This window comes from Camelina sativa, chromosome 7, assembly GCF_030686135.1.
Source record: "Camelina sativa cultivar CO46 ecotype springtype chromosome 7, ASM3068613v1".
NCBI lineage: Eukaryota > Viridiplantae > Streptophyta > Magnoliopsida > Brassicales > Brassicaceae > Camelina > Camelina sativa.
The window spans coordinates 22,824,850-22,848,684 of record NC_141886.1 but is presented as its reverse complement, the minus strand read 5'-3'; the positions used below and the strand labels follow the sequence as shown (position 1 = coordinate 22,848,684).

At 36.8% G+C, this 23,835-nt stretch overlaps 5 protein-coding genes and 2 pseudogenes across 19 annotated transcripts; 3 read left to right on the top strand and 4 right to left on the bottom strand.

The window, feature by feature from the left end:
* Nucleotides 1–122: 122 nt before the first annotated feature.
* Nucleotides 123–2,100, top strand: LOC104701687 (ADP-ribosylation factor 2-B). Of its 5 annotated transcripts, none has more exons than XM_010417427.3 (7): nt 123–292; nt 846–1,003; nt 1,102–1,172; nt 1,275–1,394; nt 1,487–1,605; nt 1,692–1,773; nt 1,867–2,100. In XM_010417427.3, the coding sequence occupies exons 2-7, from the start codon at nt 856–858 to the stop codon at nt 1,870–1,872; spliced, it is 546 nt and encodes a 181-aa protein (XP_010415729.1). In that variant the 5' UTR covers nt 123–292; nt 846–855; the 3' UTR covers nt 1,873–2,100. The 5 variants fall into 5 exon arrangements, with proteins under 5 accessions (XP_010415729.1, XP_010415728.1, XP_087315289.1 ...); XM_010417426.3 differs by having other exon boundaries at nt 123–307; XM_087459164.1 differs by lacking the exon at nt 1,867–2,100 and adding an exon at nt 559–625 and having other exon boundaries at nt 195–307; nt 1,692–1,782.
* A 56-nt stretch (nt 2,101–2,156) lies between these two features.
* LOC104701686 (uncharacterized) lies at nt 2,157–4,374 on the bottom strand. 2 transcript variants are annotated; one of them, XM_010417424.3, is made up of 6 exons: nt 3,893–4,374; nt 3,504–3,627; nt 3,247–3,405; nt 3,033–3,155; nt 2,815–2,958; nt 2,157–2,738 (listed from the first exon to the last, which is right to left on the bottom strand). In XM_010417424.3, the coding sequence occupies exons 2-6, from the start codon at nt 3,618–3,620 to the stop codon at nt 2,319–2,321; spliced, it is 963 nt and encodes a 320-aa protein (XP_010415726.1). In that variant the 5' UTR covers nt 3,621–3,627; nt 3,893–4,374; the 3' UTR covers nt 2,157–2,318. The 2 variants fall into 2 exon arrangements, with proteins under 2 accessions (XP_010415726.1, XP_010415727.1); XM_010417425.3 differs by having other exon boundaries at nt 4,019–4,374.
* A 2,806-nt stretch (nt 4,375–7,180) lies between these two features.
* Nucleotides 7,181–8,071, top strand: LOC104701684 (uncharacterized). Its single transcript, XM_010417421.3, has one exon. It carries the CDS (start codon nt 7,327–7,329, stop codon nt 7,795–7,797), a length of 471 nt encoding a protein of 156 aa, XP_010415723.1. The 5' UTR covers nt 7,181–7,326; the 3' UTR covers nt 7,798–8,071.
* Nucleotides 8,072–8,090: 19 nt separating this feature from the next.
* On the bottom strand, nt 8,091–11,769 carry LOC104701685 (proline-rich receptor-like protein kinase PERK13). Of its 2 annotated transcripts, XM_010417423.2 has the most exons (9): nt 11,596–11,769; nt 10,429–11,388; nt 9,860–10,336; nt 9,699–9,785; nt 9,541–9,611; nt 9,345–9,421; nt 9,053–9,200; nt 8,806–8,967; nt 8,091–8,683 (listed from the first exon to the last, which is right to left on the bottom strand). In XM_010417423.2, the coding sequence occupies exons 2-9, from the start codon at nt 11,306–11,308 to the stop codon at nt 8,438–8,440; spliced, it is 2,148 nt and encodes a 715-aa protein (XP_010415725.1). In that variant the 5' UTR covers nt 11,309–11,388; nt 11,596–11,769; the 3' UTR covers nt 8,091–8,437. The 2 variants fall into 2 exon arrangements, with proteins under 2 accessions (XP_010415725.1, XP_087316300.1); XM_087460174.1 differs by lacking the exon at nt 11,596–11,769 and having other exon boundaries at nt 10,429–11,571.
* Nucleotides 11,770–12,706: 937 nt separating this feature from the next.
* On the top strand, nt 12,707–14,541 carry LOC104701683 (putative inactive poly [ADP-ribose] polymerase SRO3; annotated as a pseudogene). Its single transcript, XR_015562237.1, has 5 exons — nt 12,707–13,316; nt 13,416–13,646; nt 13,725–13,843; nt 13,936–14,051; nt 14,252–14,541. The product of XR_015562237.1 is annotated as a putative inactive poly [ADP-ribose] polymerase SRO3 (transcript).
* On the bottom strand, nt 14,489–18,243 carry LOC104701681 (serine/threonine-protein kinase ppk11-like). 7 transcript variants are annotated; one of them, XR_015562235.1, is made up of 17 exons: nt 17,906–18,166; nt 17,616–17,813; nt 17,274–17,528; nt 17,070–17,194; nt 16,947–16,991; nt 16,774–16,855; nt 16,578–16,646; nt 16,313–16,483; nt 16,141–16,197; nt 15,930–16,002; nt 15,713–15,847; nt 15,518–15,613; nt 15,313–15,423; nt 15,186–15,228; nt 14,986–15,079; nt 14,844–14,895; nt 14,489–14,756 (listed from the first exon to the last, which is right to left on the bottom strand). XR_015562235.1 is itself a non-coding variant. In XM_010417419.3 (17 exons), the coding sequence occupies exons 2-17, from the start codon at nt 17,790–17,792 to the stop codon at nt 14,709–14,711; spliced, it is 1,629 nt and encodes a 542-aa protein (XP_010415721.2). In that variant the 5' UTR covers nt 17,793–17,813; nt 17,906–18,243; the 3' UTR covers nt 14,489–14,708. The 7 variants fall into 7 exon arrangements, 5 of the variants coding, with proteins under 5 accessions (XP_010415721.2, XP_087315286.1, XP_087315284.1 ...); XM_010417419.3 differs by having other exon boundaries at nt 15,934–16,002; nt 17,906–18,243; XM_087459160.1 differs by having other exon boundaries at nt 15,925–16,002; nt 17,906–18,198.
* A 2,269-nt stretch (nt 18,244–20,512) lies between these two features.
* Nucleotides 20,513–23,480, bottom strand: LOC104704807 (uncharacterized; annotated as a pseudogene). Its single transcript, XR_015561997.1, has 5 exons — nt 23,343–23,480; nt 22,185–23,126; nt 21,758–22,097; nt 20,645–21,672; nt 20,513–20,565 (listed from the first exon to the last, which is right to left on the bottom strand). The product of XR_015561997.1 is annotated as an uncharacterized LOC104704807 (transcript).
* Between the last annotated feature and the right edge of the window lie 355 nt (nt 23,481–23,835).

Sequence of the window (23,835 nt, the reverse complement as noted above, 5' to 3'; positions counted from 1 at the left end):
TTTTCTTGGAAGCTATTGTTCACGTGTCGTATTTTAATTGGTTAGATTGCAGGATCCACTGACGAGCACCCAGGAGGGCACCTGGTCATCGAAGATTCCAAAAGGGTATATGCGTAAACTAGAAATGGGCAATTTCGTTAATTGGCGTGTAATACGACGTATAAACCGGTACCCCTCTCTCCTCCTTATAAGAAAATTCCTCTCCTCACTTGCCAATTTCACCGTCGTCGTCGCGTTTCTCTTAAGCTTCTCTCTCTTTCAAAAATTTATTTGGATCTCTCCTCTCTCTCGGGTACGTTCTTCGTAGGTAAGCTTTGAATCTTCTAGATCTCAGCTATGCTCATACATTCTCAATTTAGATCATCAGGTTCTGCTTAGATCTGTATTGGATTTCATATGCATTGCGTTTTTGTGTTTCTTGTGAATTTGTGGTGATTGATTTGATTGAGGTTGACGTTGCTCGCTTAGATTTCACAAGATATGTATGTATGTCGAAGATTCTGATTACGATCTGACACTGTGGATCTGTTTCTATTCTATTCGTTTCCGTTTTCTCAGACGTTGTGATTGATTCTGATAGCCTCTGAGAAGCTGAAGATCTGGTCAGAGAGATCGTGAAGTTTAGGAATGTTTCAATTCTCTGTTTGGATCTGGCTGATCTCGTTATATTTTATGTTTCGTTAGTGGCCTTTTTTGGTATTGATCAGGTTCTTAGAGGATATAAGAATTGGATTTGGCATTGTAGATGCATAAGTTTTAGGATTTTCTGAGATTGAAATCGCTGTAATATAGAATGTAGATGAGGTTTTTGATATTGATCAGGTTCTTTTGTTGTGTTTGTGCAGTGAAGCAAAGATGGGGTTGAGTTTCGCCAAGCTGTTTAGCAGGCTTTTTGCCAAGAAGGAGATGCGAATTCTGATGGTTGGTCTCGATGCTGCTGGTAAGACCACTATCTTGTACAAGCTCAAGCTCGGAGAGATTGTCACCACCATCCCTACTATTGGTAAAAGCTTCACATTATTATTCTGATTTCTTATTGTGTTATTGAGTATATATAAACTCTAGGATTGTTTAGCGACTGAACTAAAAATCTGTCAACAGGATTCAATGTGGAAACTGTGGAATACAAGAACATCAGTTTCACCGTGTGGGATGTCGGGGGTCAGGACAAGGTACTACCATATCTAGTTATTTCTGCATTTACAGTATTCGTATCTGTTTGTGTCGTCCACAAGTGTTGAAAGTAAATTTTCTCTTGTTTGCTTCTTTTTCAGATCCGTCCATTGTGGAGGCACTACTTCCAGAACACTCAGGGTCTTATCTTTGTTGTGGATAGTAACGACAGAGACAGAGTTGTTGAGGCTAGAGATGAACTCCACAGGATGCTGAATGAGGTTTGTAACCAATGCTACAGACAGAGAGATTCTTTCTTCATACTTTTGTTAATTCGAAAGTCCTATATACTTAGCAACTTTTTTAATTGCAGGACGAGCTGCGTGATGCTGTGTTGCTTGTGTTTGCTAACAAGCAAGATCTTCCAAATGCGATGAACGCAGCTGAAATCACAGATAAGCTTGGCCTGCACTCTCTCCGTCAGCGTCATTGGTAAATAAACATCCCAACAAGTTCCAAAAATCGAAATCTTTCGTTTGTTCAATAGATTTATGTGTGTGTTTTTTTGCTTTCTACAGGTACATTCAGAGCACCTGCGCCACTTCAGGTGAAGGGCTGTACGAAGGTCTGGACTGGCTCTCCAACAACATCGCCGGCAAGGTAACATAAGTTTCAAAACACACAATTCTAACGAATTGGTTTATTTGTATTCTGTGGTACTTATATCTTTCCTTCGTGTGGCATCTTGCACAGGCATGATGAGGGAGATATTGTGCATTGCATCGAGATGATTCTATCTGCTGTGTTGGGATCTCTCTGGATGCAAAGAGATTATAAATATTATCTGAAACCTTTTTTTGCTATTGGGGTATGTGTATGTTTCTGATCGTGCAAGTAGATGTCTTGTACCTAAAATTTACTAGAAGAACCCTTTTAAATAGTTTTCGTGTATTGTACCTGGATTAATATGATTTTTTTGCTTTCTTATTCATGTCTTTTCATCTTTTTCATCGCATAGATAATTCTTTCTTTACAAAAATAAATGAATGAAGTTATTTCTTTCGAAATGTTGTGTAAATTTCACATCAGTATTGGTAACAGTAAACTCTTTAACAAGGAATATAGATATCAACATTCTGTTGCTGCTTGTTTCAAAAATCCTCAAGATATTTTTTTTCCAAAATCATGGTCTTGAGGCTTAACTCTTAAGACAAGTCATTCCGGCGTCTCCTTGATGTTCTTCTATGTGCTGCCCATCTTTCCTTTATGTCCCCAGATGTCCCAATCCGTTGCTCATCCGGCGAGTGACCATCCTCCATTTCTCCAGCTGCACGGATCCTGGTGGTCTCAGCCAATAAGTCATAGATGAGCATCTCTGTCGTCTTGGCCGTGATTCCTCTGAGATACCAAGAAATGGGTGGAGGTGGAACAATCGCTGGTTGTATTAGCTGGTCTAGTGTCACCTTAGATCCGATCCTCCCTTTGCCTCCAGTGCACCGGTTATACTCATCCAACGTTTTCGGCTTCAAACGATCACACATATGTTCGTCCACAAACAAAGGCTTAACTTGCCAGCTTCCTTCAAATCTCTTCATGAATCCACTCTTCACTTGCTTGAATTTCATCTGCAACACATCCACCAGTTTCACGAACCATTCAAGAAACTTAAAAAGACTATTGTTGTAATCAGAGAGGTCTTACAGAGTGATCTGCCCGGTTCTGATCCACCAAGACATGAACTGAGATTGTCCCTGACCACCAGAGAAATCTCCACAAAGCTGCTTGTTCTACTTCCACCACTTGCCTCAACCCTTCATCTACCAATACTTTCCGCGACATAACCTCCTATGATTTCGAGGCCAATGAATCAGAGGAGCTTAAATCTTACACAGAGCAAGATAAATATAAAACATACATACCTTGATATTCTTGAAGACTCTTCTGTTGTCAGGGTCAATCACAATGTTGTAGACTGCATCAGGAGGTAAACCAACATTCACCTCGGCTTTGAGATTGCAAAGCGATCCTTTTGGAATACTCACCTGCAAAGAATCTTGTTATTATCTCTTATACAACAAGATTCTCACTGGCACAGATAAGAAACCATGTGATGGAGTGAAGTCTCTTGTTCACCTTAATGACTGGTATCTGATCAGTCCACGAAGGGTTTTCTCTCCAAATACCTAACTGTTTCTCCAAATCAATTTGCATTGAGCTCGATGAGCTTTCTTTATCCTGCCTCCATGAAGAACCAATCCCATGCTTATCAGCTTTCAAATTCTTCAGCTGGGACTGTGACAAATATACCAAAAAATGCTTTATTTTTCTCAGCTCCTCTAATAGATAAACAAACATCACAGGCATGTGTGAAACCAATCATAGTATATCACCTTAAGACAGGTTTGGAGCTTCTGAGAAAACCCAACGAATCTAGAGATTGCAGGATCAAACACACTTGTGACCACATTATTCTTGTTTCTCTCGGTGTCTGGACCTGGATTGCCCATTTATTCCCTGCACAATGTATATATAAAGCAATCAACATCCAAAAGGTTCATGTCTGGATCAGAAACAACAACAACAACACTGAACAAAGAGCTCAAAAAGTAGGAAACGTTCTGAAATTGGTCATACACATATATTACATAAACAAAGAATTAAACATTCACTTAAAAGTATAAAGCTTCCACAACAAATACAATATACATCAAAAACCCAGACTTTAATGACGCAATTGAAGTAAAATCACCCCGAAACAAAAGCAAAAAGCTTTACTCACCAAGATACACAGCTCAGAAAAAAAAAAAAGCTGTAAAAAATTCACAATCAGATCCGAAGCAGAGACTCAATTTGTGCGAGGCATTAAAGTGAGAGATGGGTCTTCTTTTTCCCCGACAACACTCACCGAAATCGAGGACCCAGACCAGATCTTACAATAGCGATCGACAAAAGTCTAAAAATATCAGATTTTTTTTTTTTTTTTTCCTTCCCCAAGGGTCTAAATCGTATGGAAGCTTTATGTTGGTTTTGTGTTACACAAAGCCACCATGTGATTGATGTACACGCCTAAACACGTTATTCCAAGGAAGAAGATGACGAAATTATCATCAAGCTTTGAATCGGGATGCGATGGATTCGAGAGACCATTGAGGAACACGATTGCCACGTGTCATTTTTAGATGGGCGCGGAGAAAAAGAGATGAAGCTAACGTTTATCAAACTGCGTGCCGTTTTTTTACCCCGCTAGGAAAAACGTCAATCACTTTGATGGCTCTTTTTGCTCTATATATGGTGTAGTTGAAAATTTACTTTATTTTGTTTGGAGATAAACTTTTTGAATTCACTACAAGATTGGACCATAGTTCTTTATTTAATTTTCTCTGAGTAGTTGTTAATTATGAGTCTAAAAGATTGTATTGAGTGCACAATATGGTAGTAATGGAAGAGTGTTCATTGTTTAAGCTCATGAGTGATGAGTATCAAAAATGGCGTGATAGGAATTCATTAATATGTTCTACTTTTTCACCTCATGAAATTATGGATTTCAAACCTTTTGTTTAGCCAAAAAAAAAAAAAGTTCTTAGAGATTATCGGTCCCAACAATAGATTGTGTTACGGCGTAAATAATTAAATCAAATTTAAATACAATCTAAAATGTTGTACAAATAATTATTCATACTTTTATCATGAATTTTTAATAGAGAATAAATATGTCACTAAGAAACTGAATTGAACTAAACCAAATGCGTTGATAGTTATTTTGAAAATGAACCGATCAGTGTTAAAAAGAAAACAAAAAAAAATCTCATGACTCGTAGAAGTATAATTAGAAGATTTTAAACTAAGTGTCAATTGTATTTAAATGGATATATCTCGATAATCAGTATTTAAATACATCTTTTGTACAATATCATTTTTTTAACCACATATAAATTATAAAATTGTTTTCATGATAGTCCAATCTGAATATAAATATATTTCCATTTATATATATAATTAACAAAGGGCTTTATTATCTTATATTTTGAATATAAACAATCTTCATGTGTCATTTTAATAAGAGAGAAATTGTTAGAAATACATTTTTATAAATACTTTTTTACAAAAATACATTTTTTAGGTTATTTTTAGTTTTGTCATCTTTTTCACAATTACAATGTGTTAAAGTGATTTTGAGAATTTTTTCTTTTAGATTTGGGTTATTTATTTTACATTTATAGTATAGTTTTGAGAGGGTAGATTTTGGTATTTGGATTTTAGGATTTAGAAGTTAATCATTTTATATATTTAAAAATTTATTATTGAAAATAGACGACAAAAGAGTGTATTTTGCAAAAGGTATAAAAAAAGATATGTTTGCAAAACATAGACACATAAATATAACTTAAAGAAGAATATGTTAGAAACATCATCACCATGAACTAACCAAAGTCCAACACTAAACAAGTTGGATTCAGAGTCATATAAACAAAATATAATCATTTGTTACTCTCAATTCTACATTATTTACCTTATTCTATAATATTGCTTAGTTTTTGTAGTTTTTGCGGGTAAACACAACGAATACTATAATATCTCAAGTGCATCCTTCCTTCTCTGGACATCTACCTGACTCTTCTCAGCCATTAAACGCTTAAGGAATTCATCGCATTGACTATCATGTGGACACTAGTAATGAAATAATTTTTGAATCATAACACTCTTTTAGTAGCATCTTTTTTATTCATTACTAACAAACTTAAACCTAACCTTATATCAAACTAATCATACTCAAAGTTCTCCATTTGAAAACATATATAGATATCACTTCAAGAATCTTCATATATAATAAATTTACATAACATCTTTCAAATATTGTGGCTATATAGCAAATTTAACGACAAGTTTTTAAACGAAAGAAAAAAAAAAAATGTTTCTGTCCGTAGAGTTTAGTTTGTATCAATTTTAAATATATTTACAATAAATATATTAATTTATTTAATCGATAACACAATATAGTCGTAGGAACGAATGATGTATTTTTAAAGACTCATGCATGCAAAATGTTTAATAAGCGTTTTGAGGTTTTTCAGTTCATTAAAAACTTGAAGAACTTTTTGTTTTGCGCTCAAAGGCTTCAAAGAGTTATGCTTATTCAAGGATTGTTTTTCTTTCTGCAGGAAAAATAAAGGGAAGAAAATAAAGAATTATAAGTTTAAATCGAAAGATAATACATTGCAATTCATAAGAAGATAATACATTGTGAACACTTTCAGCATTTTCTGAGAAAGAAAAAGACATTCAAGGAGACAAAAAGTTTGAAAGAATATGAAAAAGAATAGAGGAAAATAATATTTGTGTGAAAGAACGAATATAAAATAAGTTTTACTCTAATCCCTATGTTGGATACAAATCTCATTCCATTCTCACTCATTGGAAGTTTGTAACCCCACTCTGAAACTGAAAGACTAAACCTACAAAACTAAAAGTTAAAAAAAAAACGAAACCTCCGCTCGGAAACTCACATGAAGGGTTAACCCTTGACACTAAAGAAGACTGATGGTGGATTTTGTAGAATTAGTGGATCCATATTCATAATTTTATTTGAAAACTCGAAAATCATCATTTAGTTCTCCTGATATTTAGCCTAACTTTATATAGAATACACAATATACATTCAACCACTACGGAATTGAAAATTGGAGACTAATGAAGAGTATAGAAACAAAAAAAAATGTGTATAAATTAACTCGGAATCGCCTAAAGAGTAGAGTCAATGATTGGTAAAGCATCCGCCCACTCATCAAATCTTTAATTTATCTTTCTTGGAAACAATGAATTGTGTCTCATCTTCAAAACACTTAACCAAAATCCCACTTTCTCTTCATACAAAGCAATCAGAAATTGCTCTAAAGTGCATCTCTTATAAACAAACCCACATTGTTGATATCAAAAGAAAAGAAAAGAAAACAACTACAGTATACTTCTTTATTAAAGAAAACAAAAAACAAACTGATAATTTCCACAAAAGTAAGCTATAGGCAACTTTATTTCAAAAATAAATAAAAAACCTATGTCTCACATGAGCTTTATTTGCAAAAAAAAAAAAATGATCATGGATGGACAGGAGTGCTACTACTATTAATACAATGAAGTACTCTTCATTATCACAGACCTCCTAAAGCATTATATCTCACCAACACAAGAATCAAAACCAAACCCACCAAAAAAAAAATGGGAGATCAACCACAAGAGATTCAGCAGCCTCTTTATGTGTATCCGTCTTCTTCTTCTTCATCTTCTTCCTCTTATACCCCGTCCCCGCCTACATCCTCTAGTACTTCACGTGGCTCGTTCGGTACAGTATTCATTGTTCTAGCAGCGATCCTTATCTTAGCAGCACTTGCTTGTGTGTTTGGAAGGCTATGCAACCGCGGTGGAAAGCAGCACAAAGACAAAAACAACAACAAAAATTCCAAGCATGAGAAACCGTCGTCAAAGAAGAGCCGTGAGATCAGACCTGTGGAGCGTGAACCGAGAGAAAGAGGTGATGTGGAGTTTGGGTTCGATATGAAGCGTCCAGGTCCAATGGGGAAACCCTCTGGTCGAAACGGAGGGGACATTGAGTTTGGGTTTGATAACAAGAGAGGAGGAGGTGGAGGAGGAGGAAAAGGAGGGAAAAGACCACCTCCGGTTATATATTAAACATGGAGTACGGTTTAAGTTACCGGAGAAAGGAGATTAACATGTTGAAGGCCACTTCATCAGACACGGTGGTTCCGACTTCAAACTCCGGTCAGAACACATTCTTAATTAAGACAAGAGACTTCTCATCATGCTTGTTTACTTTATTGTAGTGTTCTTGTTTGTTTGATTTTTGTCTTTTTTGGGTCGTTTGGGTTTTGTTTCATATTGGTATGGAACTTAGATATCAAATTATATATGAAAGCAAGCAAGAAAAAGAAAAATTAGATGACAATTAGTAAAGCTCAAATATGTAAAAGAAGAAAAGATGATGGAGTTCTTCATTCATGTTATCACACTCAACAAAAATCCGAAACTCATAAACATGGAGAAACAAACAAAAGCAAAACAAGATTCAAATGATCACTCTTTGAGAACTATTGTGACATCTCTTTTTCTTTTTGGTTGTTGCTTTTTTCTGTTCTCACCTATAATAAGTCTTTTGAGGCAAATGGCCACCATTATGGAGCAAAACTAAAGGTAGCTAGCAAGAAACGAATCTCACACAAAAAAAAATACAAAAGCGAGTATTAATGCTGTACAGAGAGCTCAACCATGAGGAGTGATAATAAGGCAAAGGAGTTGTTGACCTATATTTGGATCAGAACCGCCGGTTATTCCTTGTGAACTCAGCAGAGGCTCCGTTGGAACCTTTCCGGGAGCCTTGGACAGAGTAGTCTCCACTGTACATGCCGGAATCTGAGCTGTCGTCAAAACCAAACGCCATTTTCCTGAACTTCATAGTATCATGGTTATACTGACCAGAGTCATAAGCACTGCTTTGTCCCACTTTGATTCCGTTGCTGATATCTCCCATGTCTCCTTCACTATCCAGTGCTCTCACAACCTTATTTCAAACAAGATTTGTTTTAAGTTTTTCAAATTTGATAAACTAAAACATGATATGTATAGAATTGTTAATTGTTGCTATGCATGGGAGATTTGATTATAATGTAACTAGAAAGGTACCTGAACCATGCGTGGACGTTTTGGACCAGAATGCCTAACACAAGCAGCAGCCGTTTCAATCATTCTGAAAACCTCATTCTCCACGTAATGCTTTTCGAGCCGTCTATCAACTAGTTCGCTGAAATCACCGGTCTCAATGGCTTTGTGAAGCAGTGGGCGAGCCTGTGAGTTCATCATAGATTATGTCATTTGTATAAAAAACAAATCCCCAACTATATATTGAGATGTCAAGACAGATTATATTTACCCATTCAACCAAACTCTCTTCTCCAAGAGGCTGGTACTGGTCAACTGGTTTGCGTCCTGTTATAAGCTCTAAGAGAACAACCCCAAACGAGAAAACATCTGATCTATCAGTCAGCTTTCCGCTTTGTGCATATTCTGGTGCCAGGTACCTGAAAACAAAAGCCAATAACATAGAGCCCCTTATGTACTTTACAAGCAAACTAGTTCATCAGACTTGGAAGTGAAAGCTTACCCAATAAAGATACTATAATAGATTATTAACTATTGGAGTAGAGTCTTTGATCAAAGCTTACCCAAAGGTTCCCATAACGCGAGTTGATACATGAGTTTGTGTTGAATCATTGAGTTTGGCAAGCCCAAAGTCAGCAACCTAAACACCAAGAAACAGAAAGGTTAGAACACATAAATGTCTCATCAACTAAAAACTTCAGGGACAAAACTCCAAACAGAGGAAACGTTATTAAAAAAAGAGATGGTTTTTTTTATTGCCTGAGCTTCAAACTCATCGTCCAGCAAGATGTTTGCAGACTTTATGTCCCTGTGAATGATTTTTGGGTGACCTGCAAAACAAAGTCGCCATGATTCAGCTTATGTTTGAACTTTGAAGGACCTAAAACATTGCCATCACATGCAAATTAAGTACTTACAGTCTTCATGCAAATACGCCAAACCTTTGGCGGAACCTATAGCGATTCTGACTCTCCTAGCCCATTCAAGGACTGGCCTTCCCTTCCCTATCAAGAACAGAACCCATGTAAGTCAATTACTACATAATATCTGATGAGAAAAGTGGTAAAAAGAACCTCACCATGCAAATGATGCTCCAAGGTCTGGTTAGGAACATACTCATAGATAAGCAATCTCTCCGAATCCGAAATGCAGTAACCAACCAGAGAAACCAAATGGCGATGATGAACACGGCTAATGATCTCAACCTCTGCCTTAAACTCACGATCACCCTGTCCACTACCAACCTTAAGCTGCTTAACAGCTACTAGTTTCCCATCATTTAATTTACCTTTGTAGACACAACCAAACCCTCCTTCTCCAAGTATGTTCTGCTTAGCAAATCCTTCAGTTATGTCCATTAACTCTTCATAAGTGAAATGCGTTTGACCACTACCCATCACAGCTGAATCAGGTGCGCTCCCTGACCGTGTATAACCTCCACCTCCTCCTCCTCGTTGGCTGCCAAAGCTGTTCCCGGAACTGGATTGTTGTTGTGTATTGTAACCACCAGGACCAGAGTATCCCTTTGTAGGGTTTTGACCGTATAAGAATCCATCTAAGTTAAAGCAAAAGAGAAAAGCTTAATAAACATTTTGAATCTTGAAGACGAACAAAAGAAGATGAGAGATGGAGGATCAAGATTGAAACCTGATTTGATGGAGAAGTTTGAAGGAGGCAAGTATTGTGAGTCACTGTAAGCATCAATGTTTCTCTTCTTCTTTCTTCGGACTAAGAACACAACTGCCATCAAGGCAATGACTGCAAAACCGGCAACTGCAAAACCGACCATAGTCTTCCCTTGATAGCCGCTGCCACCGCTATTTGGAGGTGGCGGGACAGAGATTCCGCTGCTGGGGACTCCGCGCGGTCCACCAGCAGCGGTAGACTTAGGTGGTAATGCGTGAGAGGTATTACGCGGTGCAGCATTAGGAGGAGCAGGAGGCGATATGGCAGGTGCTGAAGGAGACTTTGTAGGTGCTGAAGGAGACTTGGTAGGTGCTGAAGGGGATTGTTTAGGTCCTGGTGAGTGTTTTTTTGGTTTCTTGTGTCCGGCCTGAGGTGAAGACGCTGGAGGGGGTACTTGTTCAGGAGGCGGAGGAGCAGGGGGGCTGCCTTCTTCATTAGGCGGAGGCGGTGGTGATTCAAACACTTCCGGAGGTGGAGGGGACTCCGACTCCGGCGGCGGTGAGTCTTTCGGTGGAGGTGGAGAGAACACGGTGGGAGTCGGCGGCGGAGCATCTGCCGGAGGGGGTGGAGGTGGAGAACTTGGCGGAGGAGATGGATCAGCCGGCGGAGGAGATGTATCAGCTGGCGGAGGAGATGTATCAGCCGGCGGCGGAGGAGGAGGAGGAGAAGAATCGGCCGGCGGAGGGGATGAAACAGCTGGAGGCGGAGATGAATCAGCCGGCGGACTAGGAGGTGGTGCTGAATCAGCAGGTGGCGGGGCAGATCCGCCGGTTGAGTTATCCGGAGGAGGAGCGGAATCAGCAGACGGTGCAGGTGGAGAAGAAGACGGCGAGTCCGACATTTTCTTCCTTCTTCTTCTACTTCAATTGTGTAATACTCAAATCCGTAAGAAACCTCTCTGTTTTAGCGAATACTCTGCTTCTGAAAATCCAAAAATCATTCAACAGAAGCAGAGTTATCGTCTCTCTCTCTCTCCAAGAAACCCACCAAAAAAAAGAAAACTATACCTTAAAATTCATCCATTGATTAAAACAAGATCCGTAATAAACTATGATTTTTTTTCTAATCACCAAAAAAAAAAAAAAGTTTATAAATCGAAGACCTGGAAAAAGCTGGAGAAATGCGTACCATTACGGAGTTATAAATTTTGAAGATGTCAAAGTTAATACAAACGTAACAGCTCCACATGATCTTTTTTTTTTTTTTTTTTTTTTTTTGAAATTTAGTTTAGTGATTGATGAATGATGATGATGATACACTTCATTGGAGGCACGTCGTTGTGTCTTCTGTGCCCCCCCGTTTGATCCAAAACTACGTCGTTCGGAATATTCCCATGTTACCGCGCAAACTTTCAAAATTCCTCGATCCGACCCGTTCAGACCAACCCGACCCGTTATAAATATTCCGCGTTGGATTCATAAGGAAAGAGGAACAGACACTACACGTGTTTTCTAATTCCAACCTACTGTGGCTTTTAAAGCCCAAACATATTGGGCCTCTTTATTTTTCTCCTGATTTTCAAATTCCAAATATCTAGAAATACAGTATTCTTTTTTTTTTTTGTTTTTTTTTTCTGTAATCACATGAAAAATGTTAGGGTATCTCAAAAAATAATTTATTGAATATTTATTCCTTTAAAAATAATATCATTATCGTATATCTGAATAATATTTGTCAAAACTTGAGAATTATGTGATGTGGAAGGAAACTAAATGGAAGAATATACAATTTCACAAGCTAACTTATTAATATACCAATATTTTTTTCTATTCACAAAAAAAAAAAAAGAAAAAAAAATAGAAGAGAGAATTCGTACACACTATTATGTAACCGACATCGAAATATCTACACATAAACACATTACACGCATTTTTTGGTTTAAGATTCTACTCTATTTGGTATTCTCTCACAAGTCACATGCATTCCCCAATTAAGTAATGTTGTTATAACTTCTAATACCCATTCTATCCCCACAAAACAAAAGTGTTAAGTTACTTACCCTTGCCCATATTCAAAGAACATTAAAAATTATTGACTCGTAGGTTGGTCACAAAACCATTAATTATAACCACATGATTTCAAATCCTAATCTGTAATTACCTAAATAACACGACACACATAAATCTTAAGATTTCACAATTTCTAATTATAGTCTAAAAGGGTAAAATAGTAATTGAAGAATATAGAAGTACAAACGCCACACACTCTCTCTCCTACCTATAACTGTAATCTGTAAATTTTCCTAAAACCGCCATTGAAACAATCATTTCTCTTTTTCCCCAAGAAAGCTTCTTCTTCTTCTTCTTCTTCTTCTTCTTCTTCTCTCTTCTCTCTCTTCTTTCTAATGGCGGCACAAGTGGAGATCGAGGATCAAGAATCCGTAACCAAATCAGATAACGACGGCGAAATCTTCAACCCCGTCGTCTCCGATTCTAGACCATCATCATCACCACCTAACTTCTCCGGCGGCGATAATAATGATTCAACGATCCTTCTACGTGAAGACACCTTAGAGCACGATCTCATCAAGAACTGTTTCATCTCAGGAATGGGTTCTTTCTCCAACGAAACAACGATCGTCTCCGTGCGCAAGAACTCGACAGAGAGAAGAATCACAACGAAGGCCAAGTTCGCCGTGTTCAAAGTTTTCACCGAAGTTATGACTAGGAAGAACGAAGGTGACGCGAACGTCAAGTACGGATGGTACTCTGGTTCTAAAGAAGAGATCGATCGTATCGTTGCGTATGGGTTTAGTAATAAAGAGATCGACAAGTTTGATAACGACGCTGGTTCTCACGGTGTTGGGATTCATCTTGTTCATCATAGATACTCTCTTGTTGCGTAAGTTTGTTTTTTTTCAATTTTTCTTCAGATCTGAGTTTTGGTTTTTTTTTCTGAGAAGTTGCTTAAGTCTCTTTTGATGATGGTTCTTTCTGCAGGGCCTTTAGTTGGTGAAGGTGATGAAGAAGGAGTAAAGCATGTTCTATTATGCCGTGTGATTCTTGGTAAACCGGAGGTGATTGTGGCTGGTTCTAAGCAGTCTTGTCCAAGTTCGTACCAGTTTGATTCTGGTGTTGATAATCTTGAGAATCCGAGGAAGTATGTGATTTGGAGCTCTACTATGAATTCTTACATTGTTCCGACTTATATCGTCAGTTTCAAGTCTCCTCGCCTGAGAGGTAATAATTACACAAACTTATTCAAGATTCTTTGTGTTGTTTTGGTTAGAGAGAGAGTGAAATTGATGTTTGTTTCAGGTCTAATTGGAAGAGCAAGGTCACCGTGTGTTAGCTTCTCTGTTCTTATGTCTATACTTTCGAAGTCACTAGACCAACCAAGAATGAACTTGATCTTGACAACTTATGATGATTTTAGGGTATGCATAGTTGATTTCAATTTCATTCAATTCAAACCCATGAGTCTGGTTTCTGAAATGTGATTCTGTTGCTTGTTTTTTCTTTTGTGAAGAAACGGAAGCTGGGAAGAGAGCAGCTGATTAAAAAGACGAGGGAAGTGGTTGGAGACCATCTTCTTTTCAAGATTCTCAAGAATCAGAGGCGTTAGAAGAAAAAAAGTAGTAGGGGGTAAGTCTCTACTACTAACACATATATTCCAACGTTCAGTATCTGAATAATAAATGTTTTTGCTTATGGAGCAAGGTCTCTATTACTTTTCTTAATAGGTTTGTGAAAAAAAAAGCATCTTTTTTACCTTTATTTCGTATGAATAAGTCAGATGAGAGAGTACTGATCATCCCTCTTTTGTTTTTTTTTTTCCTTGGCAGAGGAGAAAATTGACGTTACAGATTTTACCAGAAGTAGCCAAAGTAAAACAGCAGCTGATGAATGATGATGATGCGTAAAGGAGTAGGTTTGAAACCAGAAGAAACATATTCACACATAGTCGTATATGTAGAAATATATAGATTGCAGTAATGACTAAAGAAACACTCTTATATCAGAAAAAAAAAAAGTGTAGTCTTTCATTTGTTACCCTTTTTGTTTGTTTGTCTACGCGTTCGTTGTATCTGGAACCAGATTTTTACATTACTAATACAAAGACATTTGGTAAAAATCCCAATCATGCCCATTGTTTGGTTTTGTGACTTAATCCTATGACACTAGAGTCTAGAGAAGGATGACTAATGGATTTATGTGAAAGAATAGAAAAAAGAGAGAGTAATTTGACATTATTATATATATTGAATTACATAAAAGAATCATCTATTCTCCGATAAGCTTTTAAGGAATGCTGTTGCTGTTTATTAGAGAGCTGATTTGTTGTTCTAGCTGCAAAAACGTATTCATGTATATTAGTTAGATACTCTCTCATATATATGATCTCTAATACATTTGGTATAAGTAGCCCTTTTTTACCTGACTATTTATTTCTTTTCTTCTCTGAACTTCATCTACGAGCTTCTCAACACTGAAAACACATGAAACAATACTATTATCTCAACATTCTAATCAAATAAAGAATGAAGAAGAAGTAGTCATGAGTCATGACATTTTTTACCTTTGCTCCAAAAACTGAACCTGAGATTGCAGATCTTTCTCCTTTGATGGATATATCTGCACTCGTTCGGTTTTGGAGATTGGATTTCCAGTTTCTGTACAAATTATGACGGGAGGGTTATATCTATCAAGACCTAATCTATTACTTGAAAGAAGAAACATAATCTTGCTACAGATAAAACTCATGATGAGAGACATTACCTGCACTTCCATCAAAATATCTAATTAATCTGATTACTTTCTCCTGCCAAGAAAACAAAACAAAATGAATTCTCACAAGACAAATCCAAAATAAACCATTTTATCCACCAGAAGCCAGACAACACACTCTCTGAATGTCATTCTGAACCAGGAGACTCTTTAACAATGGGAGGATTTCCGTTGCTGCGCAAGGTGTTCTGTTCACAGGACTAACAGTGTATCCATTTTTTGGTTTCTCCTGATAAAGAACATTGTTTTCCAAATTTGACAACTATTATTACGATAAGGTTTCACAATCTCGAGAAACACATGACATTGTAATTGAAAATTACCGGCTCAAGTCCTGTTTTTTTCACTTGCTTTGTAGTATCCGCTAATGGTTCTAGTAGATGTGGCTCTTCAGAAACGAGCTTCTCCGCAGTTCCTAACTGTACATTATAATGCACCGGTTGAGAGGTTAACTGTAATGCAAAATAGGCACGCAGAAATATATATATATGCCTTACATAGGACGAAATGAAACTTGCCTTTTCTGAGAAGTATTCCAAAGGCATAGTCTGTGACCTTTGTACCACTGTGTTTCCTTTTGGTACATCAAGCCTGACATCCCCATTCTCGTTCAGTTCCTGAATCTCTGAATCGCACATTTCATCATTTGGAATCTGATAGCAGAGCACTGAAGCTTTGAGAGAGTGCGAATAAAAACTAGTTTTTTTACGTTTACTTTAAGACAAATGACCTTACTTACAAGTGATGCTTGCGTCTTCAACTCTTCGAGATCAAAATTCCAAGCACTAATTCCTCGCATATACTCATGCTGTAAGAAAGCAATATATAGGATTCTAAATTAGGCATGTCCACATACAGACTATAGCTTAGTACCAAAAGGGGTAAGAGTAGATGTTAGATTGTTAGTTATCGTTGTACGGTGAAAAATGCAAGGATTGAGTTATACCTGGGATAACTGTTCTTTGTCACCATTTAAGCCTTTAAATAACTCAGCCTCTGCCTCCTGTAAAGCCAACATAAGAGAAATTGCACAACTTAAATCACACCTACTAATATATAAAAGGTAAGTAGTGAAGATTCTAAATTCCAACAGATAAGGAAACTCTTAAACTCATCACCTTGAGCTTTTTAAAACGTTCACAAAGAGGAGAAAGACCATTAAGAATTTTACGAGACAAGTAATCTGTAGACCGAGCATGTTTGAAGAAAGGATGTTTCAGAAGTTTAGCTGAGGTTGGACGCTTTTTTGGATCTTTAACTAAGCAAGCTGCGATTAACTCTCTAAATGACTGCGAGATGATGAAACACAGTTAGTTCCTTTTCTAAGTGAAAGAAATGGAATAATACCTTTATAAGTTGTGTACATCATTAATTTCCACTTACCTTTGAGAACTTCTTATCTCTTTCATAGTCAAGACGAGGAGGAGCATTTTGTAAAGTCATCAGTAGCACCTGAAAAATAGTTGAGAGAATCAGCAGAGTAAGATTGTAGTAAAAACCACAATGGAAAAAAATCAGTAGAGGTGGACAATTCATAAACTCATTATGGCCATGAACTTTTTACACAGTTAGGACTCACCTTCATAGGTGGATATTTGGAAAATGGAGCATGACCATGAGCAAGCTCCAATGCAGTTATGCCAAACGACCATATGTCCGCTCTGTTATACCAAGCAGACAAAATGTAAAAAAACCAATAACCTACTTGTGATTTCTATGCATACAGAGAGACTAGTAAAATCGCATACATACTTGAAATCATATCCGTTTACTTGCTGCATAACCTCAGGTGCCATCCTGTAAAGCCAAAAAGATTCCATTTTTTAAAACATACAAGAAACTTGGGTGTAGTCAGAGAAGTAAGTAAGAACTCACCAACAAGGAGTTCCAACAAATGTATTCCTTGTGCGCATCCTATCCCCACTATCAAACATACATGCTGAAACTCCAAAGTCTCCAAGTTTCACTACACCTCTTGAATGAATCAATATGTTCCCAGCCTAGAAAAACAAAACCATGTCAACTAGCAAACTAATGATCTCTATCCAAAAAAAAAAGACAGAGACTTTTCTATCTAACCTTAACATCTCTATGGATGTGACCTTGTCGATGAAGATAAACAAGCGCTTTAAGCACTTCCCTAAGCAAAGTAGCAATGATAGGTTGCTCAAGACCATCCGGAAAAACAGATTTCATCAAATGAAAACAAGAACCACCAGACATATAAGGCATCACAATCCACAAACTACTACTGTCTATAAACGAACAATGCGCTTTCAACAAATTCGGATGATCAATCAAGTTCATTATATGAACTTCCTTGCGTATTGTTTCCTACATAGAATAAAAACAAGGCAAAAAATGTAAGCTTCACGGTAACAACAAAATTCAAAAAGAGATATTGAGGAGAAGAAAACGAACCAAATCGTTTCTGCATTTTTCGAGATCTAATATCTTAACAGCAACAATCTCGTTGAGAGCAATGCAACGAGCTCTGAAGACAGTAGCACTAACACCTTCGCCTACCTCTTCAAACAACTCGTAATCTTTAGCGTAAAGAGGAAACCTCTTCGTTGATGATGTTGATAAACCAGCCATATCTCCTCTCTAATTCGCTCCCTACAGTAACATTGATAATCTCAGGAGATTTTTTTTTTTTTTTTTTTTTATCAAATTCGCATTGTTAAAGAATTAATCAGAGAAACACTAACCTGAAGATGATGAAAATGCAGGGGAGAAGAAGAACAATCTCAAGATGATTCGGTTCGGGTTAAAGGAGGAGGAGGATACGAGAAAGAGGTAGAAGGAGGAGGAGGATACGAGACGAGAAGCTCGTGAGGAAGAAAAGAGTAAAGATTCGAATCTAAAGAGACACAGAAAAAAAAAAAAAAAAAAAACAAAGATTTGGAGAAGAGAGTGCAATCTTAATGTTAATGTTAATGATGATGGAAGAGATCAAACTTTTGTGTTTTGCTTTTTGGTGATTTTGACCAGACAATGTCTTAATTTAGTAAAAATCTAATCCGATATTTAATTGGATCCTCTCTTTTCGTCTTCTTTGTGATTTTCTTCTTTTTTTATTTGAGTTACCCAACCAAACAAAAAGAAACTCTGTCAAAAAGTAAAAGTTCTACGATTTGGTTTTTATTTTTGTCTAAATATAAACATGTATTAATCTTTTGATTTCATATGATTAAGATTTATATTAATTTACCCATTCAATGATGACCACTTCATCAAATTAATTATTATTTTTGTTTTCCACTTCTAATTGATGAAAAAGTATTTTTATGTTCTTCCGTATAATCCAAGGGACAAAAAGCCTATGAACTTTTTTCCTGTATTTACTGATGTTTACATAGATAAATAGCGTTATAAGAAAGGAAAAATAATTGCCAGCTATTTGAAATATAGGCCAACACATGACCACACATACAAACAATATAAATGTCTTGTTAACTACGTTAACTATTTTCATCATATAAAGACATCCATAAACAAACAGAGGTTATGTGTACAACACCATAAATATTATTTTCCTTTTTACTTATTTATAAGATCATGTCATTTGAAATATATCCAAGGCATTGCCAACTATTTCTTTGATTTTACAAAATCAACTTTTTCTTAAAATTATGTCTTTCATGTAAATAAATAGAAAAAAGAAAAAAAAATTAAAACCCCACCTGTGAGAAAATACAAAATAAAAATGATTTTCAAAGGAAAAGATATATAAATGATGAGGGGCGGAAGCTATAACAAGAGAGACGGGCAGTATTTAGACGGAGAAGACGTAGGCTGAGTGAAGGTGGAGTGTTGCTATGTTTTGGTGTGACAAAAACAGAGTATCAAAAGAGAGATGACGATGGTGATGATAAGACGTGAGGAAGAAAAGAGATAGAGTTGGGATCTCTTCCAGGAATTGATCTCAACAAGGATTGTGCAAGTCTTCCTTGCAGGGCTCTAAGACAAGCTCTTTTTGGATAGTTAAAACTACCTCTTTTTGGTTTTTTTTTTCTTTTATCAAAATCAAAAGCAAGTTGTCCTACAATGGAGTCTACAATCTCTATTTATAGAGATGTAGATTAACATAAACGAAAGCTAAAAGCAAAGAGAATATTCTTCTCTCATGAAGAAATAGAAAACTAACATAAAGCCTAATGAAAAAATAAGTAAACACTAAAATCGACGGGAAAAGGGTATATTTCTACCCGTACTATTTGTAAAGTGTATATTTCTACCTGAACAAAAGAAAAGTGTATTATCCAACCTGAACTCTAATAAAATTCAAAATTACTACCCAGACTTTGAAGCGTTATCGATAATACTACATTGACACAAACATTGTTAGTCAACTATTAAATATGAGTGATTCATATGACACATAAGCAATGATGTGGCAAGAGTTTTTGGAATGAAACTCAAAACGACGTCGTTTTGATTTGGGAAAAAACTTCAATTAGGGTTCTTTTTTTTTTTTTTTGATTTCACGATTCGTTTCTCTCTTTCTCTGCGAAGGCGTTTATGCTTCTCAATTTCGAAGAAATCAAATGGATAATCAAAGAAGAGGTTTCCCCAAGAGATGTCAATGCGGAGAACCTGTTGTTTTGAAGACATCGACAACTGCTAAAAATCCTGGAAGATTGTTTCATTGGTGTCCGTTTGGAAGGGATGGGGTAAGTGTGATTCTCTCAATTTTGTTGTATAGTTTGGCTGTGTCTGCAACTAAAAGTCTGTAAATGTCATAGAATTGGTATCATACATTTAAATGGACCGATACGTCTATGGTCAAAGAGATCGAGGACTTGATTGAGAAAGTGGAGAACATTGATGGAGCTGCAATGACATTGCAGAAGGGCGTCAATGCTTGTGAATCTCAGATTGATACTCTCGCCATGGAGACTCATGTGCATTTGGGTGTGGTTGAGAAGGAGGTCAAAGAGATGAAAATGCAACTAAGAAGCTTGAAGAACATTGTTGGCTTTGTTATGGTTATGGTTTTGTTTTTCATGTGTATGTATTGAATATGTGAGTTAAAAAGTGGTTGTATGAGAGTAACTAGTTTGGATGTTTAGAGAAAAATATGGCTTGTAAGATTGTTTGTTTGTATGAAAGGTAATGGAAAAAGAACAAGACATATGACATTGCTCAAACCCAATCCAACTGTGATAGAATCCAAAATAGACCGAGACATTTGGTTGTGGTACATGTCACAAAACATACCATAAAATTAAAAGACATTGTGTTGCTACATGTCCCCAAAAACAGACCATGACATCAAAAAGAGAAAAATAAATAGTCCTAAACCGCTTCATACTTCAAGCTTCCAAACCCACAAATGTCATGCTTGATCCTAAGTTCTCCAAAGTTCCTGTCAGAAAAACAAAAAAATCTAACCGTACAACACAACATAATCTGAATATTTAAGATGAGAATAAGAAGATTGAAACCTGAAAATGTGTCTTGTGTTGGTTGACTTGGTCCTCCTCCATCTGCCGATGGTTTAGTCTTCTTCTTTTTCATAGGTGGCATAGAATTCTCCACTTCCATATTTGGACATTTAGCTGCATTGTGTCCAGTTAAACTGCAACGACGACAATGCATGATTCTCTTCTTTCTACTAGCCTTTTTCTTTTTTGGAGACTCATTCTTCCCTTTCTTCCTTTTTGGCTTTGGCTTTCTTCCTTTTCTGTTTTCAAGTTCTTCAACCAGATTTGGAGGTGGCAATATCACATAACCGGAGTTATCCCAGAAACACATACCATTTACTGGCCGAATTGAGTCCCTATAAATTTGTTGTTGCCTTCCATTGAGAAGCCAACTAGAGATGTAATCTTCATGATTTAGCTTCTTTTCTGCGATGATGCGTAATGCATGCCTACATGGAACTCCACTCATTTTCCCATCTCCTGCAGGCACATGTATTCATTCTAATGTTCACAGAGTAAGATGTACCTGACTCACGGACTTCATTTCTACCGTCTGATCCAGGGATAACCTTGCAGAACTTAAGCCTTTTCTGCTCCAACGCTATCATTTCTTTTATTCTAGGAGGTACTCTTCTTAGATCCTTGTCAGCTTTTGTCTTCCTCATATCAATACGCACCATGGTTCTTCTCCTTATCGTCTCCAACATCTCTACCATTGGCATATACCTTGCAGCATCTATTGCATTGTTGAAAGATTCAGAGATGTTGTTATGAACATCTACGCAGGAGGATGTTGGCGTGCAAAAAGCAAGGCTGCAATTCTTTGGGTTCTTCTCCATCATGGCTTCATAAACACGCATATCATAGCTCTTTACCAATTCCAAATTTGCTTCATACTCTTTCGTGGTATAACTTTCCGCTACTTGCCAAAAGAGATTTTTCATGTCACCTTGATCGGGAAATATCTTCTTTAGGTTCCCATAGATGTGTCTAGCACACATTCTATGTTCAACATAAGGTAACTCTCTTTCCACTGCATTCAATAAACCCTGTAAAAGCAAAACAAAGATATATTAGTTAAACCATACATGTCATTTTACATGTTCTAAAGCCTAGTACGGGTTGGAGATATACCTTTTGCCTATCAGATATGATAGTAAACCCTTGACCCTCCTGTAGATTGAAATCAACCTTCAACTTTTCTAGGAACCATACCCAATTGTCTTCATTTTCTATATCAACAACGGCCCAAGCCATGAGATACATTCCATTGTTAGCATCCCTCCCCACAGCAGCCAATAATTGTCCCTTTAATGTGCATTTTATAAAACAACCATTCACTCCAAAGATAAGACGACACCACATAAACCACATCTTTCGAATGGCAGCAAAACACACATAGAATCTATGGAAGATCTCTGATCCATCATCATCAAGCACTGTGTCTAGCACCACTATTGACTCAGGGTTAGATCTAGCAAAATATCAAAATGAAAACCTAGTTAACAGATTGGAAAACACTTGCTAAATTTAAAATTTCAGTAATGGAAGAAGAAATTACTGAAGAAGTGCTAAGCGGTAATCTTTCAGCCTAGAAAATTGCTCCTTGTGCTCACGGTCGATGATCTCTACAGCTTTTTTCTTAGCATTTTTACATTTGTCTATGCTTACTATCAGATTGTAGTTCTTCTCAATCTCTTGTTGCATCCATTTTGGTCCATAATCAGGATCAGTTCTGATATCATCCAAAAACATCTTGCAAATCACAGGTGCTTTCAATATCTTACAATAGTTATCATTTGTGCAACTGTGCTGATCTTCAAAAGTTTTCACTTTCCACTTGCCAACGCACTCCTCATAAGAACATTAGATATACCATGAACAAGGCTCTTTAGTCCCACACACAGCCGCTGACTTGTCTTTCCCCCATCTACTTATCTTTATGTTACAACCCTATTTTAATGCATAAGCTACTAAAGCTTCTCTGAACTCCTCTAGACTATCAAATACTTGTTCTATCTCTAGCTGACCACTACCTCGTTTGTATCTAACCAAATGCTCCTCTTCTTCTTCACCATCAGAGTTAGGAGGTGTGTTATGATAATCGAAATCCTCATCCTCATCAACAAAAGAAGCCACAATTCTTTCAACCCGGATCTCTTCTTCACATGGCTCAGATGACTCGATATCATTAGGATGCTCTGCTGAGTTCACCAAAAAAACATTCATCACTCCAGTCCATCTGCCCGCATCACACATCCTCTTAAAACTCAAATCCGCAGACCTCAATCTCTTTCTTTCATTATGCTCTTCAAAAGGGTACTTATACCACATGTTTTGGCCATATAATCCCTCCCCCAACTCCGCCGACAACTTGATGAAAAACTCTTCTGATTTACATTCTATAGCTATGTCTTTACCATTGAGATAAGCAACATCTCCTACATGATTCTTCACCCAATACCCTCCAAAATACACAAGGAATGTCACATGATCCGGATTGCTGTCAACAAAAAAAATTATACAAAGTTTCAAACACTCAAGCATTTAATCAAACACTTAGTGTGCAGTAAACAAATACGACTCTTTAAACATAAAACTTCAAATTATTGTCTCCCCAAACATCTACATTATGCAACTATTAAACAAAAACAAGATAAAATACAAGATTTAATACCAAAAATCGAAGCAACGTTTGTGATTTACGAACTAAAAATACCTCATTTTTGCTTCTGTAGAAACGATTGTGGGTAATGCTAACAACTCCTTCGATTCACGCCTTGTTTCCTCTACACTTATCCCTCGCAATTAACTTCAATCCTCGTTCTCCATTTTCTCCTTCGCAGAGAAAGAGAAAGAGAAAGAGAGAAACGAATCATGAAATCAAAAAAAAAAAAAGAACCCTAATTGAAGTTTTTTCCCCAAATCAAAACGACGTCGTTTTGAGTTTCATTCCAAAAACTCTTGCCACATCATTGCTTATGTGTCATATGAATCACTCATATTTAAAAGTTGACTAACAGTGTTTGTGTCAATGTAGTATTATCGATAACGCTTCAAAGTCTGGGTAGTAATTTTGAATTTTATTAGAGTTCAGGTTGGATAATACACTTCTCTTTTGTTCAGGTAGAAATATACACTTTACAAATAGTACGGGTAGAAATATACCCTTTTCCCCTAAAACCGACACCACCGTAACTTGTTGGGCAAGC